The sequence below is a fragment of the Pelobates fuscus genome, chromosome 7 (genome assembly GCF_036172605.1).
Source record: "Pelobates fuscus isolate aPelFus1 chromosome 7, aPelFus1.pri, whole genome shotgun sequence".
NCBI lineage: Eukaryota > Metazoa > Chordata > Amphibia > Anura > Pelobatidae > Pelobates > Pelobates fuscus.
Genome location: NC_086323.1, coordinates 148482915 through 148502787, shown reverse-complemented (window position 1 = coordinate 148502787; position 19873 = coordinate 148482915). Strand labels below are relative to the sequence as shown.

Sequence of the window (19873 nt, the reverse complement as noted above, 5' to 3'; positions counted from 1 at the left end):
TATTCCAGTTGCTCCTCTTCTACTACTAGCATGCAAGATTACAGTATTGAGGTCTATGCAGGATCCCACGGATGTAATATGCCAATTAAATTTTATTCTTATTAGAAATATCCAGTTCCTCTATGAAAGCAAAAGTTGCTGATATTCAATATGTATCAACTCAGAGTTGATCACCTGACCTTTGGTTCTAAATGCTTTTCCGACGTGGTTGCTCTGTGGTTTGTAAGGTATGCCTAAATGGTGCCAGTAACCCAGCTCACTGCATGATGCCCGTGTAACCCAGCTCACTTAAATAGCCCTCATTTCTATGTGCCCTAATTCCGGCTAGTATGTTATATTATGTTGGCTGTTCTCTTTAGGATCTCTGTCCTGCTGCCTTCTTCCACTTTGATGTTGGATTCCTTGACCACTTTATAAGCTCATTATTGTGAGTCACTCCAATTTTCTGTCTGCTTCCAACACCCAGATTTCAAGTCAGAGAAATGTATTACCCAATCCAAGATTACAAATCTTCTCTTCTACTACTAGCATGCGAGATTACAGTATTGAGGTCTTGGCAGGATCCCGCGGAAGTGCGTGCTCCTCCATAGAAATAGGTACTGAGCTGTTTTTACATAATACAATAACCTGGATTGGCCATGCTGCTTAGACTGTGCTTTTAAGGTAAACACAAAAATATTTATTCAGTTAAAATAAATCCATGCCTCCCGATGTTATAAGACCCTTACACAGCATGTGGGTTGGCACGAGTGGCTAAAGGGGTATGTAAAGCTGACAAGATCTTCTCATATAAAATATCAATTGTTGGTAAACAATTTACTCCACATGTGGAATTACTTGGGCAACAGCCACTTGCAGACCAATAAATAAGCTTCTCATCCAGGCGTCTACCAGGGAGAGAGTATCTAGAATTCCTGGTGTGTGTTAAAATTAAAACTGGCTCCATGAAAGATTAGTTGGCACAATCGGAGTTAGCAAAGAATGTGCTTTAATGGATGTTCAATTATGTATGTATGCGTTCACACCACATGAGTTTTCTGAGGAGCTGCCAGGTTTCGAAAAGACGAAAAGTGGAAGGTTTGTGAAAATTTTTAATTTACGAGTCTGACATTAATCTCTATGCTTTTAGTCAATTAGAAACAAATTGAAAAAAGCACAAAAGACCACATTTATACTTAGGAATGTATCTTCTAAAAAAACAAAAAAAAACTCAGATTCTTAAAAAATGCATATCATTAAAAGTAAAATCCTTAAATGACACTATTTTATATATTTTTTAAAGTGACATATACTAAATTTCCCAACATACCATTGGTTGATTGTGATATCACTGACTAGCATTGGAAATCCAGTAATATAAACTTACATAAGTAGTCGTTTCCCTGTGACAATTCCAGTACTGGCCAAACAGGGACTTTGTACATTTTTATAAGACAATGTATAGTTTAAAGAAATGAATAGTGCACTAGTAAAATAACATCCTTCACCTTAATGACTATATCATATTTGCAGGGCTCTAGTGCAGCGAGAACTTTTGGAACTCCGTTACCTTACTACAGGGAGTGCAGAATTATTAGGCAAATTAGTATTTTGACCACATCATCCTCTTTATGCATGTTGTCTTACTCCAAGCTGTATAGGCTCGAAAGCCTACTACCAATTAAGCATATTAGGTGATGTGCATCTCTGTAATGAGAAGGGGTGTGGTCTAATGACATCAACACCCTATATCAGGTGTGCATAATTATTAGGCAACTTCCTTTCCTTTGGCAAAATGGGTCAAAAGAAGGACTTGACAGGCTCAGAAAAGTCAAAAATAGTGAGATATCTTGCAGAGGGATGCAGCACTCTTAAAATTGCAAAGCTTCTGAAGCGTGATCATCGAACAATCAAGCGTTTCATTCAAAATTGTCAACAGGGTCGCAAGAAGCGTGTGGAGAAACCAAGGCGCAAAATAACTGCCCATGAACTGAGAAAAGTCAAGCGTGCAGCTGCCAAGATGCCACTTGCCACCAGTTTGGCCATATTTCAGAGCTGCAACATCACTGGAGTGCCCAAAAGCACAAGGTGTGCAATACTCAGAGACATGGCCGAGGTAAGAATGGCTGAAAGACGACCACCACTGAACAAGACACACAAGCTGAAACGTCAAGACTGGGCCAAGAAATATCTCAAGACTGATTTTTCTAAGGTTTTATGGACTGATGAAATGAGAGTGAGTCTTGATGGGCCCGTGGCTGGATTGGTAAAGGGCAGAGAGCTCCAGTCCGACTCAGACGCCAGCAAGGTGGAGGTGGAGTACTGGTTTGGGCTGGTATCATCAAAGATGAGCTTGTGGGGCCTTTTCGGGTTGAGGATGGAGTCAAGCTCAACTCCCAGTCCTACTGCCAGTTTCTGGAAGACACCTTCTTCAAGCAGTGGTACAGGAAGAAGTCTGCATCCTTCAAGAAAAACATGATTTTCATGCAGGACAATGCTCCATCACACGCGTCCAAGTACTCCACAGCGTGGCTGGCAAGAAAGGGTATAAAAGAAGAAAATCTAATGACATGGCCTCCTTGTTCACCTGATCTGAACCCCATTGAGAACCTGTGGTCCATTATCAAATGTGAGATTTACAAGGAGGGAAAACAGTACACCTCTCTGAACAGTGTCTGGGAGGCTGTGGTTGCTGCTGCACGCAATGTTGATGGTGAACAGATCAATACACTGACAGAATCCATGGATGGCAGGCTTTTGAGTGTCCTTGCAAAGAAAGGTGGCTATATTGGTCACTGATTTGTTTTTGTTATGTTTTTGAATGTCAGAAATGTATATTTGTGAATGTTGAGATGTTATATTGGTTTCACTGGTAAAAATAAATAATTGAAATGGGTATATATTTGTTTTTTGTTAAGTTGCCTAATAATTATGCACAGTAATAGTCACCTGCACACACAGATATCCCCCTAAAATAGCTATAACTAAAAACAAACTAAAAACTACTTCCAAAAATATTCAGCTTTGATATTGAGTTTTTTGGGTTCATTGAGAACATGGTTGTTGTTCAATAATAAAATTAATCCTCAAAAATACAACTTGCCTAATAATTCCCTGTATATTTGCAGAGGGAATGGAGTTCCTATATTTCTTACTGTGAAGGAATGATTTCTGCTTCCAGTACAGGATCATTCAGACAGGGCAAAAACATTCTTTTCCCCCCTGACGAAGGTGTACATGGAATTGCACCGAAACGTGCGTCGGGTAGTTGCTATGTTTTAAATGGGCACTTCACGGTTTTGTTTGTCAAATTTGGTGACAGTTAAGCATTTGGGTTTAAATGATGATTTAATTTACGTTTCTATTTTATTCCTAACCTCCTATACCTATTTAGTTTCAGGCTATTTAGTTAGAATACGTAGATGCTACGTAGAATACGTGTATATATATTTCTTTGTTACTTTTTTATCTTTTTGGATTTACATATATTTGGCTACATCTGTTTATTTACTAAATTCATTATTTCATTATTTACTCACTAAGGATACTGTTAACCTTTTCCAGGTGGCATTTGTTTCACAGTTTGGGAAATGAAGTGCTCTTCCTTCTTACTTTGAACTCTGCCTTGCGATGGTGAATACAGTTGAACAGCCAATATTAGAAGTATCATATCAGTAGAATGCCCTAGGATACATAATAACAGAAAACGTGAATGTGCGTGTGGATGGTTTAAAGTGGGATCATGTGAGCTCCTTAAAGGAATACCTCAAACCCTCAACGGTTTGCTGAATTATTTTAGGGGTTAACAGTGCCCCCTGTTTCTTAATTTATAAAAGTGCAGTTTTCAAGAGAAATTCATGAAGGTGGCTCCCTTCCAGATGTCACTCAGATTGTTGGGAAAGAGATCTTCGTGATTGCTTTGCTCTAGGGTACAAAGTGGAAAGCATGCACCTTGCCTAACAATGCTTCTCTATTAGAAGCTTTCTAGTGGCCAGTAGATCATCAGTGCTGGTTTTGAGGTAACCCTTTACTTTTACAGTTATTGGGGGTGGGGGGAGCCCACTGGACTGTTTATTTAGAATGATGGAGCGTTCCTTTAAATGGTTTGTTTTTTCCTTTACGTATGCCTGCCGTGTTAATGATTATATTCCCTTCCTTGCCATTTGCCTTGTGCCAGAGGGACCAGCACAGAAGCAGATTAGATACAGTTTATTTTTGGGACAGAGACGCTTTATTGCATAGGAAGGGGTGGTAAACCTGAGGAGACCCCAAAATACCTTTTTAGGACTTGACCCTTCCATATTAGTCTTGTATTTGCAGGGGAGATAATACCTAAAAAAATATTTAAATTGAAATACATCTTTACCTGGTAGAGTTAAAAATATGAAGTAATAGTAAAGATTATTTTTGCCTTCTTTTGGTTCAATAGCCACAATGGATTTGACAAATACAGAACTTGAGGAACGAAAGTCTTTGTTCAGCATATATAATAATATTCTCTGAATACGAGTATTAAAGGGACACTATAGTCACCAAATCAACTACAGCTTACTATAGTGGTTCTGGTGTCTATAGCCTGTCCCTATAGGCTTTTCAATGTAAATTCTCATAGAAAAGGCAGTGTTTACATTGCTGGCTAGTAACACCTCTAGTAGCAGTCACTCAGATGGCCACTAGAGGTACTTTCTATCTCAGTGTGTAGCACGCTCTGCATGGAGGCGCTCAATGTTCCCCATAGAGATGCATTCATTCAACCCATCTCTATGAGGAGATGCTGTGCATATGCAAGAGCTGCCCAATGCTTTACTATGAGAAACCATTTGATAGGCAGAGATCAATATTGATAATCTCTGCCAAGGAGGAGGGTCCACCTAAGGCAAGACTGGCGTGGGAAAAAAGTTGAGTAAATTCACCTTTTTAGGGCGATCGGAGCGTGGCCGGTCGCCTAAACAGCCACACCAGCACTATGGTGTCAAGTATACATGTTTGTATTCCTGACACTATAGTGTTTCCTTAAGGGCAAATTATTTTTTGAGAATTAAGGGGATACTATAGGTGTCAAAACAAATTTATCTTAATGAAGCAGTTTTAGTGTATAGATCATGCGCCTGCAGTCTTACTTTAGAATTTTTTTATTTCCTGCTCTGTTAACTGAACTTTAATCATACACAGGAAGCTCATGTAAGGTCTAGAATGATACTCACAGAGCAGGAGATAAGAAATTCCAAAAATTTGCAGTAAAGGAAGTTTAAACATTAGATTTCTCTTTACAGGAAGTGATTAGGAAGGCTGTGCAAATCTCATGCAAGGAGGTGTGTCCAGGGCTGTATAAACAAAGTGCTCCAACACGTAAATGGCAGAGATTTGAACAGTGAGATATGATCTATACACCAAACTGCTTTATTAAGCTAAAGTTGTATTGGTGCCAATAGTGTCATGGTTACAAGCTGATCACAACAGAGCTTAAAGAGACACTCTAAGCACCAAAACAACTTCATCCAAATGCTCCAGGTGGCACTCTTACACCAAGGGGTTAAACCATTCTAAAATGGTGTAACACTAGAGTGGCCTCCAGTGGCGATGTCCACTCCCCCCGGCTTCTGTATTTTCAGATTCAGAGAATGCAGAGTGCCAAACTGAATTAGAACTAAATGTTGTAACAGAGGGTACCAGTTGTAAAACCCCTTTAGTGCATCAGTGAAAAAACATTTACAAACTTATACTTAATCAAATTATCCTTGGTACCACAAAGCATAATTTGTGGTACAATGGATACTTTGATTAATTATAAGTTTGTAAATATTTTTTTCACTAAGGCACTAAAGGGGTTTTACAACTGGTACCCTCTGTTACAACATTTAGTTCTAATTCTATATATATTTATTTATTTTTGCTTTATTATCTTTAAATGCAGGGGAAGCACCTTATATATCAGTTTGGTATTTACTTGAACACTTATTTTATATATACTCTATCTGTTTTAGAGTTGCCACCTGTTTTTCTTAAGTAAACTACTTCAATCGCTTATATAGCCGGAGGATTCTTGAGCTTTCCTTCCTTTCAGGGAGTCTCTATTTGTAAAAAATACATACCGTATTTTATTTTGTTACAGCATGAAAGAAGTAATGTTTCAGAATAAATCAGGTTCTTCTGCAAAGTCTTTGTCCAACCAGTACAATTTGATCTGATACAAACACACTTGTTTTACTTGAATAACAATAATATTAGACTAGGTTAATTTTGTTATGCTCCATTTAAAGCACAAATAACACATTGGCCAACATTTCACCATCCAATATAGGATTCTCTAGCACCCAACAATTACCCTCTACGTCTAGGACAGCATGTGCAGGCTATCCTCTCCTCATTATCCACGCAAAAGATTCTTATAGGTTCAATGGATTCGGCCATGACTAATGAAAGTCATTACCACTGCATTAACAGGCTGTGTCCACAGTTAACAGCACTTCAGCATGGTCTTGGTACTCTAGCCCATACAAATATTTAGCTTGCATGATAATTTTCTTTCATTATCATATTATCTTCTAAATATCTTATTTATTTTTAGTTAGCAAATAATGATTTATTTTAGGTTTGAATATTGCTGCAGACACAGGTTATACATACTGTACTTTATACAGGGCCTACCTTGTACAATACTAACATAACAGTCGTTTTAAATATGCCGAGATTGGGGTAGGGTTAATCTTTATTCTACCTCCGCAACACTACCAAAAAATAATTTGCTCAAGGAATTGAGTGGTCTGGCTTCTAAAAAAAAAAAGATTTAAAAATTTGGCGTAATTATTTTTTAAGTATAGGAGATAAAAAATATGTAATAATGTAAAATAATTAGATGATTACTATAAAGATAATATACTATAAAGATAATATATATCCAAAAAGCTCTTGCACTCCAACAAAACAGTTATTCAATACCTGGTGCTCTGGTAGCTTGAACATATAAACAGAAAAAATACCGGCACTCCTAGGCTTTCCAAATGAGGATTCTTTATTCCAGAGAATTATATCGACGTTTCAGCTCCATTGTAGAGCTTTCATCAGGACAATATATATATATATATATATATATATATATATATAGATATTTATTTTGTACCCAAGTTTAGAGGAAAAAGATTAAATGTTAATTTTAGCTGATTTTAACATTCAGCATATATCTATGAGCCAACTGGATCACTAATTTGCTGCATCGATGTCAAGTGTACTGCCCCACTGTCTGCAGTACCATTTAAGTGGTTAACCTTACTAAAGTGCTTGAAAGTGAAGTCTACAAACTGAAATATTAAACCACTTGCTTTATTTTCTGGAGTTTGAATTTGAAGGTGTCAATTTCGGATAAGACTGTAGGGCATCAGGCAACCACATTCTTCTGCCTGATTTAAAAGCTGATATTGCAGACACACTGCTTTTTAATTTTTTTAATTTTTTAAAACAAAAGCATTCATGTCTTATTATGACATCTGAATTATTATGGGGTAAAGTGATATTGCCTATGAATGGCTGATGTAAATTTATTTAACAAACAATATTGGCTGAAGGACACACACTCATTGGTCAACTACGATAGTTACATAATACTACTAATATCAGTAGCAGTAACTATATTTCTTTCTATTTTTTTCAGGGTGGGAGTGAGTATCAGGTATCGGCAACCTCAGGCTTTAAATATTTCTAAAAATGTTCCTGTTGTAATCCTGAGACTCGTGGCATTTTACGGTTGTATGTCAGTCTGTAAACAATGAGAAGTATTGCTGCTGCACTGCAGATGTAGTACATTAAACCGACCTGATGGAATACTGGTTCTCTGGAGTCTATGTAGGAAAATGCTGGAGAAAGTTAGGATACAGTGGAGGAGCTGCAGAGAAGGGACACTGCAGCAGAATCAAGACAAAAGGGGTTTATTCACTAAACAGTGTAATGTGGTGAACTAAAAACAAAACAAAAAAAAATCAAAATTATGGCAAACTAGAAAAACTGTCTGAAATTTGTTTTGGCCTACAATTCACAATTTCTCATATAATTACGAGGGTTAAAGTGCAAAAACATGTGGGGTCATAGTATGATGCACCCCAACTAAGGTGGATTTAAAGAGGAACTAATAGTAGAATACAAAAATGTTTTTCTAACGTCTGAGTTTTCACCCGCCTATTTATATTTACTGACCCTCTTTGTAAGAAAAAAATACAATTTACTTTTACACCACATTTAGCCGGTCTCGACGATTATGGCCACTATTTATTTTTCAGTCAGTGTAATGTATTTAACAGAGATAGACTGGCAATGTGATATGGGAGATGTAGTTTAGCAGGTGAACAATTTTTTTGTGGCTATTTTGTTTAAAAAACTGGGTACTTTTTTTTACCATAGCATAGCCAGTCCTCTCACATGAATGAGGTGTGTGCCATTGGGAGCACAATCCTTGGTTGACACAAGGTCACAATTAGTAGTAGTTGATAAATGTAAATGACCCCCCAACAGGCCAACCATCACGAACCTCCCTTTACACCACTGCAATGCAAGAAGTATACAGTCACACTGAATCTTCAGATTGGGATTGGGTAATGGACCAATGCAGACAATGTCATGGAGCAGCAAAGTGGTCCTTCAACGTTATATTTTAGAGGTTGTCATATTTTAATTTGTGGACTAGAATTTTTGCTAAATTATGAATTCATGCAAAGGCCCCTGGGCTGTAATCGAGGCAAAGACAGGCACTATTCTTGGAGCAATCGTTGTAGAAGCCAAAAGAATGTCCCTATTCATTCAACACTTTGCTTCAGAAGAACATCTGTTTTGACTTGATAATTGCGGCCTTGCGTGTTCTCCAGTTTTTATTGCGTTGTAGGGGTTAAATAATATCTTTGGCAGAGACCGCAGCTGACTCACTTTGAGGACAACATGTGGTTAATGACAGACATGCAGCACTGAAAACTGATCATACTTGTTTAACAGGTCTGTTCATTTAAACAACATCCCCTTTGCTCCAGATATTATATAATGTTTTTTTTTTCTGAATGTTCTATGTGAAATACCGAAACATTTGAGAGAAAGTCTTTCCAACTCCCCCTTCTACACATACACACCTATACACCCTAATATATATATATATATATATGAAGAAAGAATATATATATATATATATGAAGAAAGAATATATATATATATATATATATATGAAAGAATATATATATATATGAAGAAAGAATATATATATATATATATGAAGAAAGAATATATATATATATATATATATAAGAAGAAAGAATATATATATATATATATATGAAGAAAGAATATATATATATATATATATGAAGATAGAATATATATATATATATATATAAGAAGAAAGAATATTGCACTCCACCAAAAATCACTTTAGTGACCGGTGCTTGTCCAGCAAAAATACAAAACTCAATTACAGAGGATAGCACTCCAAGGACTTATAAAATATAACTTTTATTTACCTTCCAGTTTAAAAAATGGTCAACGTTTCAGCTTGATTCCCTCACGCTTGAGGAAATCAAGCTGAAACGTTGACCATTTTTTAAACTGGAAGGTAAATAAAAGTTATATTTTATAAGTCCTTGGAGTGCTATCCTCTGTAATTAATATATATATATATATATATATACACACACACACACATACATACATACATACAGAGTGTGATCATATGTACGTTTTTGATATGTGTATAATGTGGATGACACGCGGCCAATTAGCCATACTTTCTCTTGAATACACAAGACATTTTCACATGTACCTACCTAATTACTTCTCACTCTCTTTGCTAATACTATCTCTCTTTCTCCCCAACTTACTCCCTCCATCCATATGTCTATCCATTCTGTTTGTCTGCCTACATGGGTCAACATAAGACTAATAGCTTAGTTGTTGCCTGCAGAACATGTGGCCTTAATGGTCACAGAGATCTTTGGAATTTCTCCAAGTCCTTATCACACAGACCAGCCTGAAAGTGTGGCTACTCAATCACATCTACTGACATTAAAAGGTTAAATAACCATTTTTTTCATCTGCCAATATTTAAAGAAAAGTAATGAGACACCCCAACATCTGATGAGGTTGATAACATTAGACTTTTGTGCATGCATGTCTTTGATGAAATAAGTAGCAGGCTGGGATAGTAAATGACAGCTCTCTCTTTATTGAAGTTTCCATGGTAGGTAATCAGTGTGCAAAACACTATATTAGAAGAAATATAGTCCTCTACCGAGCTGTATGAACCTCTTCCTTGATAAAGTGTGTGTGTACAGTTTTGCAACAGTATCAGGAAAAAGTCTTTAAAACTGCATCTAGAAATATCTGCTTGAAAAAGCTCAGAACAAGAGAACAAGATGCATTTTATATTATATGTTAATTGTTTTGACAGACAGGTGGGGGAGCCAAATAGCAGCTGCACCATTCTGAAGATGGGCTGCTGTATGAGCTCAGTATTCTGAGATGTTTTGGAATGACCCCCAATTGTGTGTGTCAGTGAATGTGAGTGTGTGTGTGTCAGTGAATGTGAGTGAGTGGGTGTATCAGTGTGTGTGTGTGTGTGAGTGTGTGTGTCAGTGAGTGAGTGAGTGTGTATCAGTGAGTGTGTGTGAGTGTGTGTGTGTCAGTGAATGTGTGTGTGAATGTGAGTGTGTCTGTCTGTCAATGAATGAGTGTGTGTGTGTGTGTCTGAGTGATTTTGCGTGTCTGTCAGTAAGTGGGTGCAACTGTCAGTGCTTATGTATGTCTGTCAGTGTGGGTCGGAATGACTATATATGTCTTTCAGATTGTATCAAATCAGTGAGTGTATGAGTGTGTGCAGATCCGTGAGTGTGTGCGTCTGTCAGTCAAAAAGTGTTTGTTAACAGGGAGAGAAAGTGGCGGGTAAATTTAAATTTGGGGGTGCCACTTATGTTGAGATAGAGGTGCAAGTCTTCCATTTCACATTTGGCACTGAAATAGTTAAAGAGACACTCTAGTCACCAGAACAACTACAGCTTAATGTAGTTTTTCTGGTGGGTATAGTAAGTCCCTGCAGGCTTTTTAATGTTAACACTGCCTTTTCAGAGAAAGAAAGTGTTTACATTACAGCCTAGAAACATTACAGCCTAGTGACCACTCTTCCCACTAGATGTGCTTCCTGGGTCCTGCAGTTCAGCATCTCCGCACTCTGCATCCGAGACAAGGTTTGATTCAATGCATCTCTATGCCCGCCTCCTTAGTTGAGACCATCCCTATGGGAAAGCATTGTGATTGGCGGAGATCATCAATTCTGATGATGTCAGTTTAGGAGGTAAATCAAGGGTGGGACCACACACGAGGAGCCCCGAGCGGTGCTGGAAAAAGGTGAGTAAATCACCTTTCTAACCAAAGGTAAGGGGGACCGAATACCTAAACGGTGGTTTTAGAGAAATAGTGTCAAGAATACGCACTGTGCTCATGATACTATAGCGCCCCTTTAAGTAATCTGAAGTATTACACATTTAACTAATGTAGGCTTGTCATAGAAAACAAGCAACCATACGTTAACTAACAGAATATAAAAACAATACATCTAAATTTTAAGAAACATTTTTTTTACACATTTAATAATTATTTCCAACTGGCTCTTCTTCTTTCCCCAGCCCAGATTATCAATTATAATACAATTTAAATTAATTTTAACAGAAGAAATGAGCAACCTGTCATGAAGGGGAATATTATGTTCTGAACACGGGAGTCTGTAAATTAAATATAACTACTTAATGAAAAAGATCTTTACGATGGCTGAACATTTTTATTAACATAATGATATAAAAAAGCTGATCAAATAGTTCATTTTAGACGGCTGATAAAGTCAGGCGCTGTCAAAAGATAGACTGCAAGCTCTTTCTGAGTTACAACTACCATAATGCTTTGCCACATTTAGCAAAGTACCAACCATTTTGCCACCCTTTGTCTCCCTGATAACGCTTTGTACAATGTAGCTTATGTACTCTATCCAAAAGTATTGCTAAATTGTGCTGATAATATTTAATTAAAAGACAGTAGCTTGAAATGAATAGATTAACACCTCTAACCTAGTTCACATGGTTTTTTTACGAGCTGACTCAGGATGGTAACAGAGAATTTTTACAATTATCAGCTGCTAACACCCACAAGTTGCATGCGAGTTCGGTCTTTACTCAATTATCTGGTGAGTTATTTAGTGCACACTGCACCCTAGTGGCTATTTTTTTGCAGAAGGGAGAATGACAGTAACCCTTATAGTCTCCAATACATGTTTATACCTGAAAGCCTACGTCAAATAAAAAAATTGGGGTTTTAAGAATGTTTAATTCTGGTGGGGTGGGGGGAGGAGCCTTACTGCCGACCTGACTGGTCGTCTTAAAATCGTCTTAATCGTCTTAATCATCTTAAAAATCTTTGCAGAAATCTTACTGCCGCAGTGTCATGAAGGTGACAGGCCCCCGCAGTATCGAACTTACTCAAGCATCTGACCGAGATCGGCAGCTACAGCCAGGGCAGACTTGCAGCCTACAAGAGACCCACGCACAGCGCAGACGGGGGGAGGCGGCCAAAGTCTTTCCCTCACTCCCCCCCCTGCGCCCGCAGTTGAGGGATATCCAAGAATCATCTAGGTGTGAAGCGGTGGTGAGTCCAGGACGGAGGAACCCAGCAATCCATTCGGCTCATCCCAGATGGCCACTGCACTGATACTTCAGCAACACCGCACGAGCCAGACAGGCCAGACTTGGAGAGAAGCCTTCGAAGCAATCTGCCAGGCCTTCTGGGAATGTCAGACACCTACCCCTCCTTTGTTACAAACGATTTGTGAAGCAGTGTCTGTCCCACGTTCCTTTTCTGGACTGGGGCCCAACTGAAGGTCCCTCCAAGGCACAGTCGAACTACCCTTGGGCCGGACCGAAGGCCGGAAGACCCTGGGGCCCATGATCCTGAGGCCCACAGCATCAGGATCCATTGACTAAGTGCACTGGCTCCCTTTACAGCCGAAGCTACAGGGAACTATGGCACCACAGACTGCCGACCACTTACCTGCTCACGTACAGCACTACCTGAAATGCCCTGTGCCAGGGAAGAGGCACAAGAACAACCACCCTGCAGGCTTTCACGCTTCCCGAGGTCAGGTGTCGGCTGAATGTGGACTCCCTCTCCTATACAGCCATGCTGCCCAAGTCTCACATCCACGTAATATGAACGGACTCCATCTTACCCACACATCTTGTTGCATACAGTTTTCTCTGAGATGTCCTACTCTCTTTCATTTTTATTTCTTAATTCTCTTAAGGGCAGTGTTTCAAAAGGAATATTGGTACCAGTGGTCTCTTTCCCCACTCTTGTTCAGCAAACATGTTAGAAAGCAACACCACTCAAAATCCTTATAGCCAGGTTAAGGCATTATTATTAGCTTGTATCTTACATCTGCCTAGCCTGTATTTCTACCACCAATTGCTATAATTAGTCTATGCTCAGGTTAGTTAGTGTACTCTTGCCTATATACAGTTCTACATAGCCAGCTGACTGAAAACACTGTTCTTCTGTTTTATTTACCAACAAAAATGTGCTGTATGTATGACTGCCTTAAAGTGACAAGTCCGTCTTTTGTCTTATAACTTCCCAGTACTCTGACCATATTTAAGCATAAGTATGCCATATTACCCCTACCCTGATAATAATCACCATGTCTAACACGCCTCTCGAGCCTACCCGCTTAATCTTATGGTTTTAGACATATGTATCCAGCCTGTACTTATATACTAAACAGTGTGCTGTTAATGCATGTCATGAAACTGTTAATCCTGTAATATCTCATGAGCTTGTGCCCGATGTTGTGGCGACACGAGCGTGTTTGTATTTCAAAGCTTAAGAATGAAAAGAAGAATGTTTAATTCTGGAATAAAATGGAGGAAGAGAATCCAAAGAAAAAGCTTCTACTTAGTGGTTCATTTTCATTCCTGCCCACTACTATTCTTTATCACATTGGCAACAACTAAACAGTATAGCTCCACATGTGGTTAGCCCCTTCAATCTGAATGCTGTTCCAAATTGGTCACGAAAACCTATCCCTAAATGATATGTTATGGCCTTCACAATAATATCAACAACAACAACAACAACAACATATTTAACCAGGAAAGGCACATTCAGATTACTCTGGTTTTAAAGTACATCCGCGGGATGTTACCTTAGCCCAACATCCAGGGGTTGTTACTATTAGCCAATTTAACGATACTCATTTTATCTAACTCGGAAGGATGAGTCAACTCTGCCGAGATTCAAACCTGCAACCCAAGGGTTGAACAGATTCTGCCGATGATGCATTAGTCCACTGAGCTATCACCAAGTATATATAGATCCTACCTGATCAAGGACTAGAACAGTTATGATCTGTAACTTACTAGGCATTTCACAACCTTCATTGCAAACTGTACACATACACTGAGCACAAATAAACGGCTGCCTGTGTCTGCACTGCAATATAATGCTGCCTGTGTCTGCACTGCCAGCCTCATTATCACCCACAATGATTGTAAGTAAGAGGGAGTTTTGGAGATCAAAGCTGAAGTTACCCCATTCATCTCCATTGTACCCAAATGGGCCCTTATGCTCAGCCCACCATTTAACTTGTTTGCAAATAAGTTCTAGAGTGATGAAAGGGGATTACATGTCCTTACCTCACTTCCGGGGTGAGAGGGAGGCCTGGAATTACATGTATTTATTTTTTTCAAAATATAAAATCATTAATACCTGTATTGTAAACCGATTGAGGAGACCCAAACATATCACAGTGATTGTGAGTGATAGTGAGGCTTGGGGGATAAATAAAGACAGTAAAAATAAATAATCAAAATAAAATAAGTTAAAATTGTGTTTGATGAAGGTGTTTATTTACAGCGAATATACTGAAACTTTAAAAAAAAAAACACTTTATGATGCTAATTAAACATTTTCAAACATTATATCTAAACATCAGACTGACTTTGCACATTTACACTCAAACACCTCAAGATGAAAAGAAGAAGGTGACTTACCTTACAACAAAATAAAGAGTTAGTGGCCCAGATTTACTTGGAAAGTCATGGTCAAGCACCCTTTGATCCAGCTGAAGCCAGGCATATTGACCCCTGCAAGCATTAATTTTGAAATTATTTCACAAACGATGTTTAAAAGCTTGAGAACACTAATGTACTTGGGAGGAAATGGGAGGCAAGAACCAGAAGACCTATCGCAGAAAGCCCTGCCACTCAAAGGACTCTGAAGAACTTCTAGAAAGATGTTCTAAAGACATAGAAGAAGCATGGACATGGTCTTGCCTGTTCAATGAGAGTATTGCTTCCATTACCAGAATCATGTCATCTATTCTATTAGTTGGAAATTGATTGAAGAAAATAAATCAGCAGCTTTAGGCCAATTACCAACATATATATCCAGTAAATGCAGTGTTTTGAGCTTAAACTGGAGAACTGTGTCTTGTACGTGAATTTGGCAGAAACTATTGTGCTACTAAGAACCCACCGATTAATTAAAGAGGGGAGCATTAAAAGGTATATAGGGCTTTCAGAAACCTTTTGGCGAAACCTATTAATTGGAGAACACAACTTTCAACAAGCACACTTTCAGCATATAAAGAAACAGGACAGAATCAATGTACTCCATCATACAAGCAGCACAATGGTGGGAAACGGGTGACAAATAAGGACTCTCCTGCTGTATTTGGGGTATGTGATACATTAGATTTAAACTTTATAAAGAGAATGAATGACATAGATACGTCTAATTTTAATATTCACATTGGAACAATTTTTACTCCCCATCTATATTCATTTGATTGGGCACATGTGGCGGGTTATAATAAAAAATCTGGAACCTTTGGAGTGGCACCTCTACATATATAGTGGCTTGGTTGCATTAAATTAGATTCGGGCTTGGATTAATTGCCTCTGTTGGCCATCATTGATATCAAGTTCAGCTTTGTTCAGTTTCAAAATTTTAATATTAGCTCAGGAATTAATTATTCATCTGTAATACAACATACAACACAAGCAATTCTGCAAAACACTTTCACTGGACTCTATCTGGTGACAAAGGCAAAGTGGTGTACACTGCGTTGGAGAAGGCATTTAGACTGCCTACATTGTTGTGGGCAATTGCCTAAGGCCTGGTCACTATATAGAAGAGCCTTTTGTAACCATTGTGGATCCACGGAAACAGCACGAGGTCCCAGTTTTAGATCCCACCATAGAAGCTATCAACAACTGCTGTTTTTATTCTTTAAAAGATCACCATGGTTAATTAAAAAAAATCTGGGTGTTCTACACTCTAGTTACAATAAGCTGGAAATTTTACAGGTCTAAGAATTTAATTGTAAATCACATCTATCAAGAAAAAAAAAATCTAGCCTTAGAACAATACCATAAAGGAAATCTAACTTTCTCAAATTCATAGCAGTTCTCTATATCAATTACAGGAAAGGGCTGTCAAAAGGCAAGACTGGTCTTATAGGAAAATTCCGACAGCTCATGTATAAATAGTTCAGCACTAAATTACAACCGGATGGCAAAAACGGGATGTCTGGTTCATTAGTTTGTGTTAAATAATTTAAAGATGTAATTATAGAATCCTGATTTTACATAATATTCTTCTAATTGATTCATCGTTCTCTGTTCTAGTCATAGAAGTGGAATGTTAGGCATTAAATATTAATACAGTATGGTAAATGACATAGATATTCATAGCCAATGGGTAAGCCAGTAAGAGGTCAAAACGTGATTTATGTAGAATTGCCTGTAGAATTTTCATGGAATCGATAGTAATGCACGCTAATGATGGTTTATGCAGATCGGCCACTTCTATCTTCCTTTGCATAATAAAATGTTTTGTTTTTTTGTTTTTTTTATTCTGTCTATACATTTATTTATTTTTTTGTATTAAGGTGCCCCATTTACAAAATATTACTGAGAAGATGTTGGGACAACCTAACTTCAAGGGTGTTACTTCCTGCAATTTAAGGCACAATCAGATATTTATTTCAGTTTATTTAAAGAAACATTAATACTTGACATTAAAGGAGCAGGGTAACTGCTACATCTCATGGAAGTGGTTATAGTGTCTGAAGTAACCTGGACCCTTCCTTCCATTCAGTGTCAAACCTTTTTAAAATGTTTCAGTGCTATAACCCCTCTGTGTTGCTGGGGCTAACGAGGAAGCATTAGACTGAGTAGCAATGGATAGCTGTGACTGGTTGAGAGTGTCAGCTGACTGCTTTGAGCCAATGACAACACACATTGATGGTATGGATTTGTATGGCTAAGGAAGTGTGTTAAACTGGTTGAAAATGGTTTACCACTGAATAGAGAGAGTGTGCCAGGGAACTCCAGGCACTATAACTTGTTCTATGAGATGAAATAGGTATAGTGCCTACAGTACCTCTTTAGTTCAATTTATATTAAAGAGCATGTCTACAGAAGTTCACATGTATGTGTCAAAGCTGTATAGGGATCAATGTCTGTTACCTGCTCATTGAATTGCTGGCTGACCTCATAAATCTCAGCCATTTATTAATTCGCAAAGCAGCAAGTCAAGTAACATTTATATTTATAATATTCCACGCTACCAGAAGAAATGTCTGTGTCAATAAAAAAAAGAGCAGTGAAGGAAATAGACAGACAATCAGACAGACAGATAGACTTGTTTTGTCCTGTCCAACTCCTACTTATGTAATTATAATTTATTTTTTACTTACGTATCATCCAGGAATGAAATCCCAAAATATTCCTTCTCTTTTAGATTGAAATGAGAGGCGACTAGATCCAGTAATTCACGGGATAAAAGTTTTGGCTGTCAATAAAAAAAAAAAAAAGAAAAACAATCTCACTATAACTCTGTTATTACAATATGTCATACTGTTTTTACAGCTGTGCACGTACAAATCTTACTAAGGTAACAACATTTGCAAGATCATTAGTTGGTAGCGCCATCAACAGGTGTTGGCATCAGACGTGTCCTTAATCTAACTACCACAAGAGATGGTCATAACAATAGACCAGGCTAGCAGAACCCTATAACCTGAATATAAAGAATGCTTATAATTCCTAAAACGGGGTAGGCAGCCAGATGTTGTGGACTACATCTCCCATAATACACCTGCAGCCCTAATGCACCTGACACTCAGCACAAAAAAAACATTCAGAGAAGAGAAGACATTTTTCAATTTCTCCTCATTTGCATTATATGCCCTGGCTATGCCTGAACTTAACTTGTTAACAAAGGTAGTGTAACAAAAACAAAACAAAAAGACAAGATAAAATAAGGGTCAGGAACATTGTTTTCATTAAGGAATGTAAACGTTTCAGTATTATATCTCCCTATGGAGAAAAAGTTTTAGATATCATCTGACATTCTAAAATAGGGCAAATGTCACTTATCAAATCAACAGAAGGCATGCTAATGTGAATGCTACACAATTATCAGAAAAAAACCCTGAAGCCCAATTAATATAATTTATTATGAATGAATCACAGTGAATTTAGTGTTGCATTTGGTTGTAACCAATCAACACTGGCAATGTGACAGGGTAAGAAGAACAGACAGGCGTCCTTCTGTTTCATGAGGCTGGGATTGAGATTACAATAAACTGGACTTGATTGACAGTTCTGTTGCTCCAAGAGATTCTGCTAAAACTCATTTATGTCATTGAAAAATTAATGGGTTCTCACAAGTTCTCGCTGTAGAAAAAGTAAAAAATGGAGGAGCGCAACTGCTATCTGGGAAATATGCGGTATTGATTCACTGCTTAGAAATGACAGCAGGGACATTTTGGCAAGTAGCCTTAAAATGACACAGAAGTTTTCTTTTAACCCCTTTGACACATAATTGCACTGAAGGCTACAATACACTGCGTGCAGAATTATTAGGCAAATTAGTATTTTGACCACATCATCCTCTTTATGCATGTTGTCTTACTCCAAGCTGTATAGGCTCGAAAGCCTACTACCAATTAAGCATATTAGGTGATGTGCATCTCTGTAATGAGAAGGGGTGTGGTCTAATGACATCAACACCCTATATCAGGTGTGCATAATTATTAGGCAACCTCCTTTCCTTTGGCAAAATGGGTCAAAAGAAGGACTTGACAGGCTCAGAAGAGTTAAAAATAGTGAGATATCTTGCAGAGGGATGCAGCACTCTTAAAATTGCAAAGCTTCTGAAGCGTGATCATCGAACAATCAAGCGTTTCATTCAAAATAGTCAACAGGGTCGCAAGAAGCGTGTGGAGAAACCAAGGCGCAAAATAACTGCCCATGAACTGAGAAAAGTCAAGCGTGCAGCTGCCAAGATGCCACTTGCCACCAGTCTGGCCATATTTCAGAGCTGCAACATCACTAGAGTGCCCAAAAGCACAAGGTGTGCAATACTCAGAGACATGGTCAAGGTAAGAAAGGCTGAAAGACGACCACCACTGAACAAGACACACAAGCTGAAACGTCAAGACTGGGCCAAGAAATATCTCAAGACTGATTTTTCTAAGGTTTTATGGACTGATGAAATGAGAGTGAGTCTTGATGGGCCAGATGGATGGATTGGTAAAGGGCAGAGAGCTCCAGTCTGACTCAGACGCCAGCAAGGTGGAGGTGGAGTACTGGTTTGGGCTGGTATCATCAAAGATGAGCTTGTGGGGCCTTTTCGGGTTGAGGATGGAGTCAAGCTCAACTCCCAGTTTCTGGAAGACACCTTCTTCAAGCAGTGGTACAGGAAGAAGTCTGCATCCTTCAAGAAAAACATGATTTTCATGCAGGACAATGCTCCATCACACGCGTCCAAGTACTCCACAGCGTGGCTGGCAAGAAAGGGTATAAAAGAAGAAAATCTA

The 19873-nt window shown here is 38.2% G+C and overlaps 1 protein-coding gene across 1 annotated transcript in view; it reads right to left on the bottom strand.

Moving 5' to 3' along the window:
* FRMD4B (FERM domain containing 4B) overlaps positions 1–19873 on the bottom strand; it is a 188174-nt gene that overhangs the window by 143832 nt on the left and 24469 nt on the right. Inside the window, exons 3-4 of the mRNA XM_063426801.1 lie at positions 17747–17841; positions 15036–15128 (exon numbers count right to left, since the gene is read on the bottom strand). Coding sequence (XP_063282871.1) covers positions 15036–15128; positions 17747–17841 — 188 coding nt within the window. The remainder of the gene's footprint in view (positions 1–15035; positions 15129–17746; positions 17842–19873) is intronic.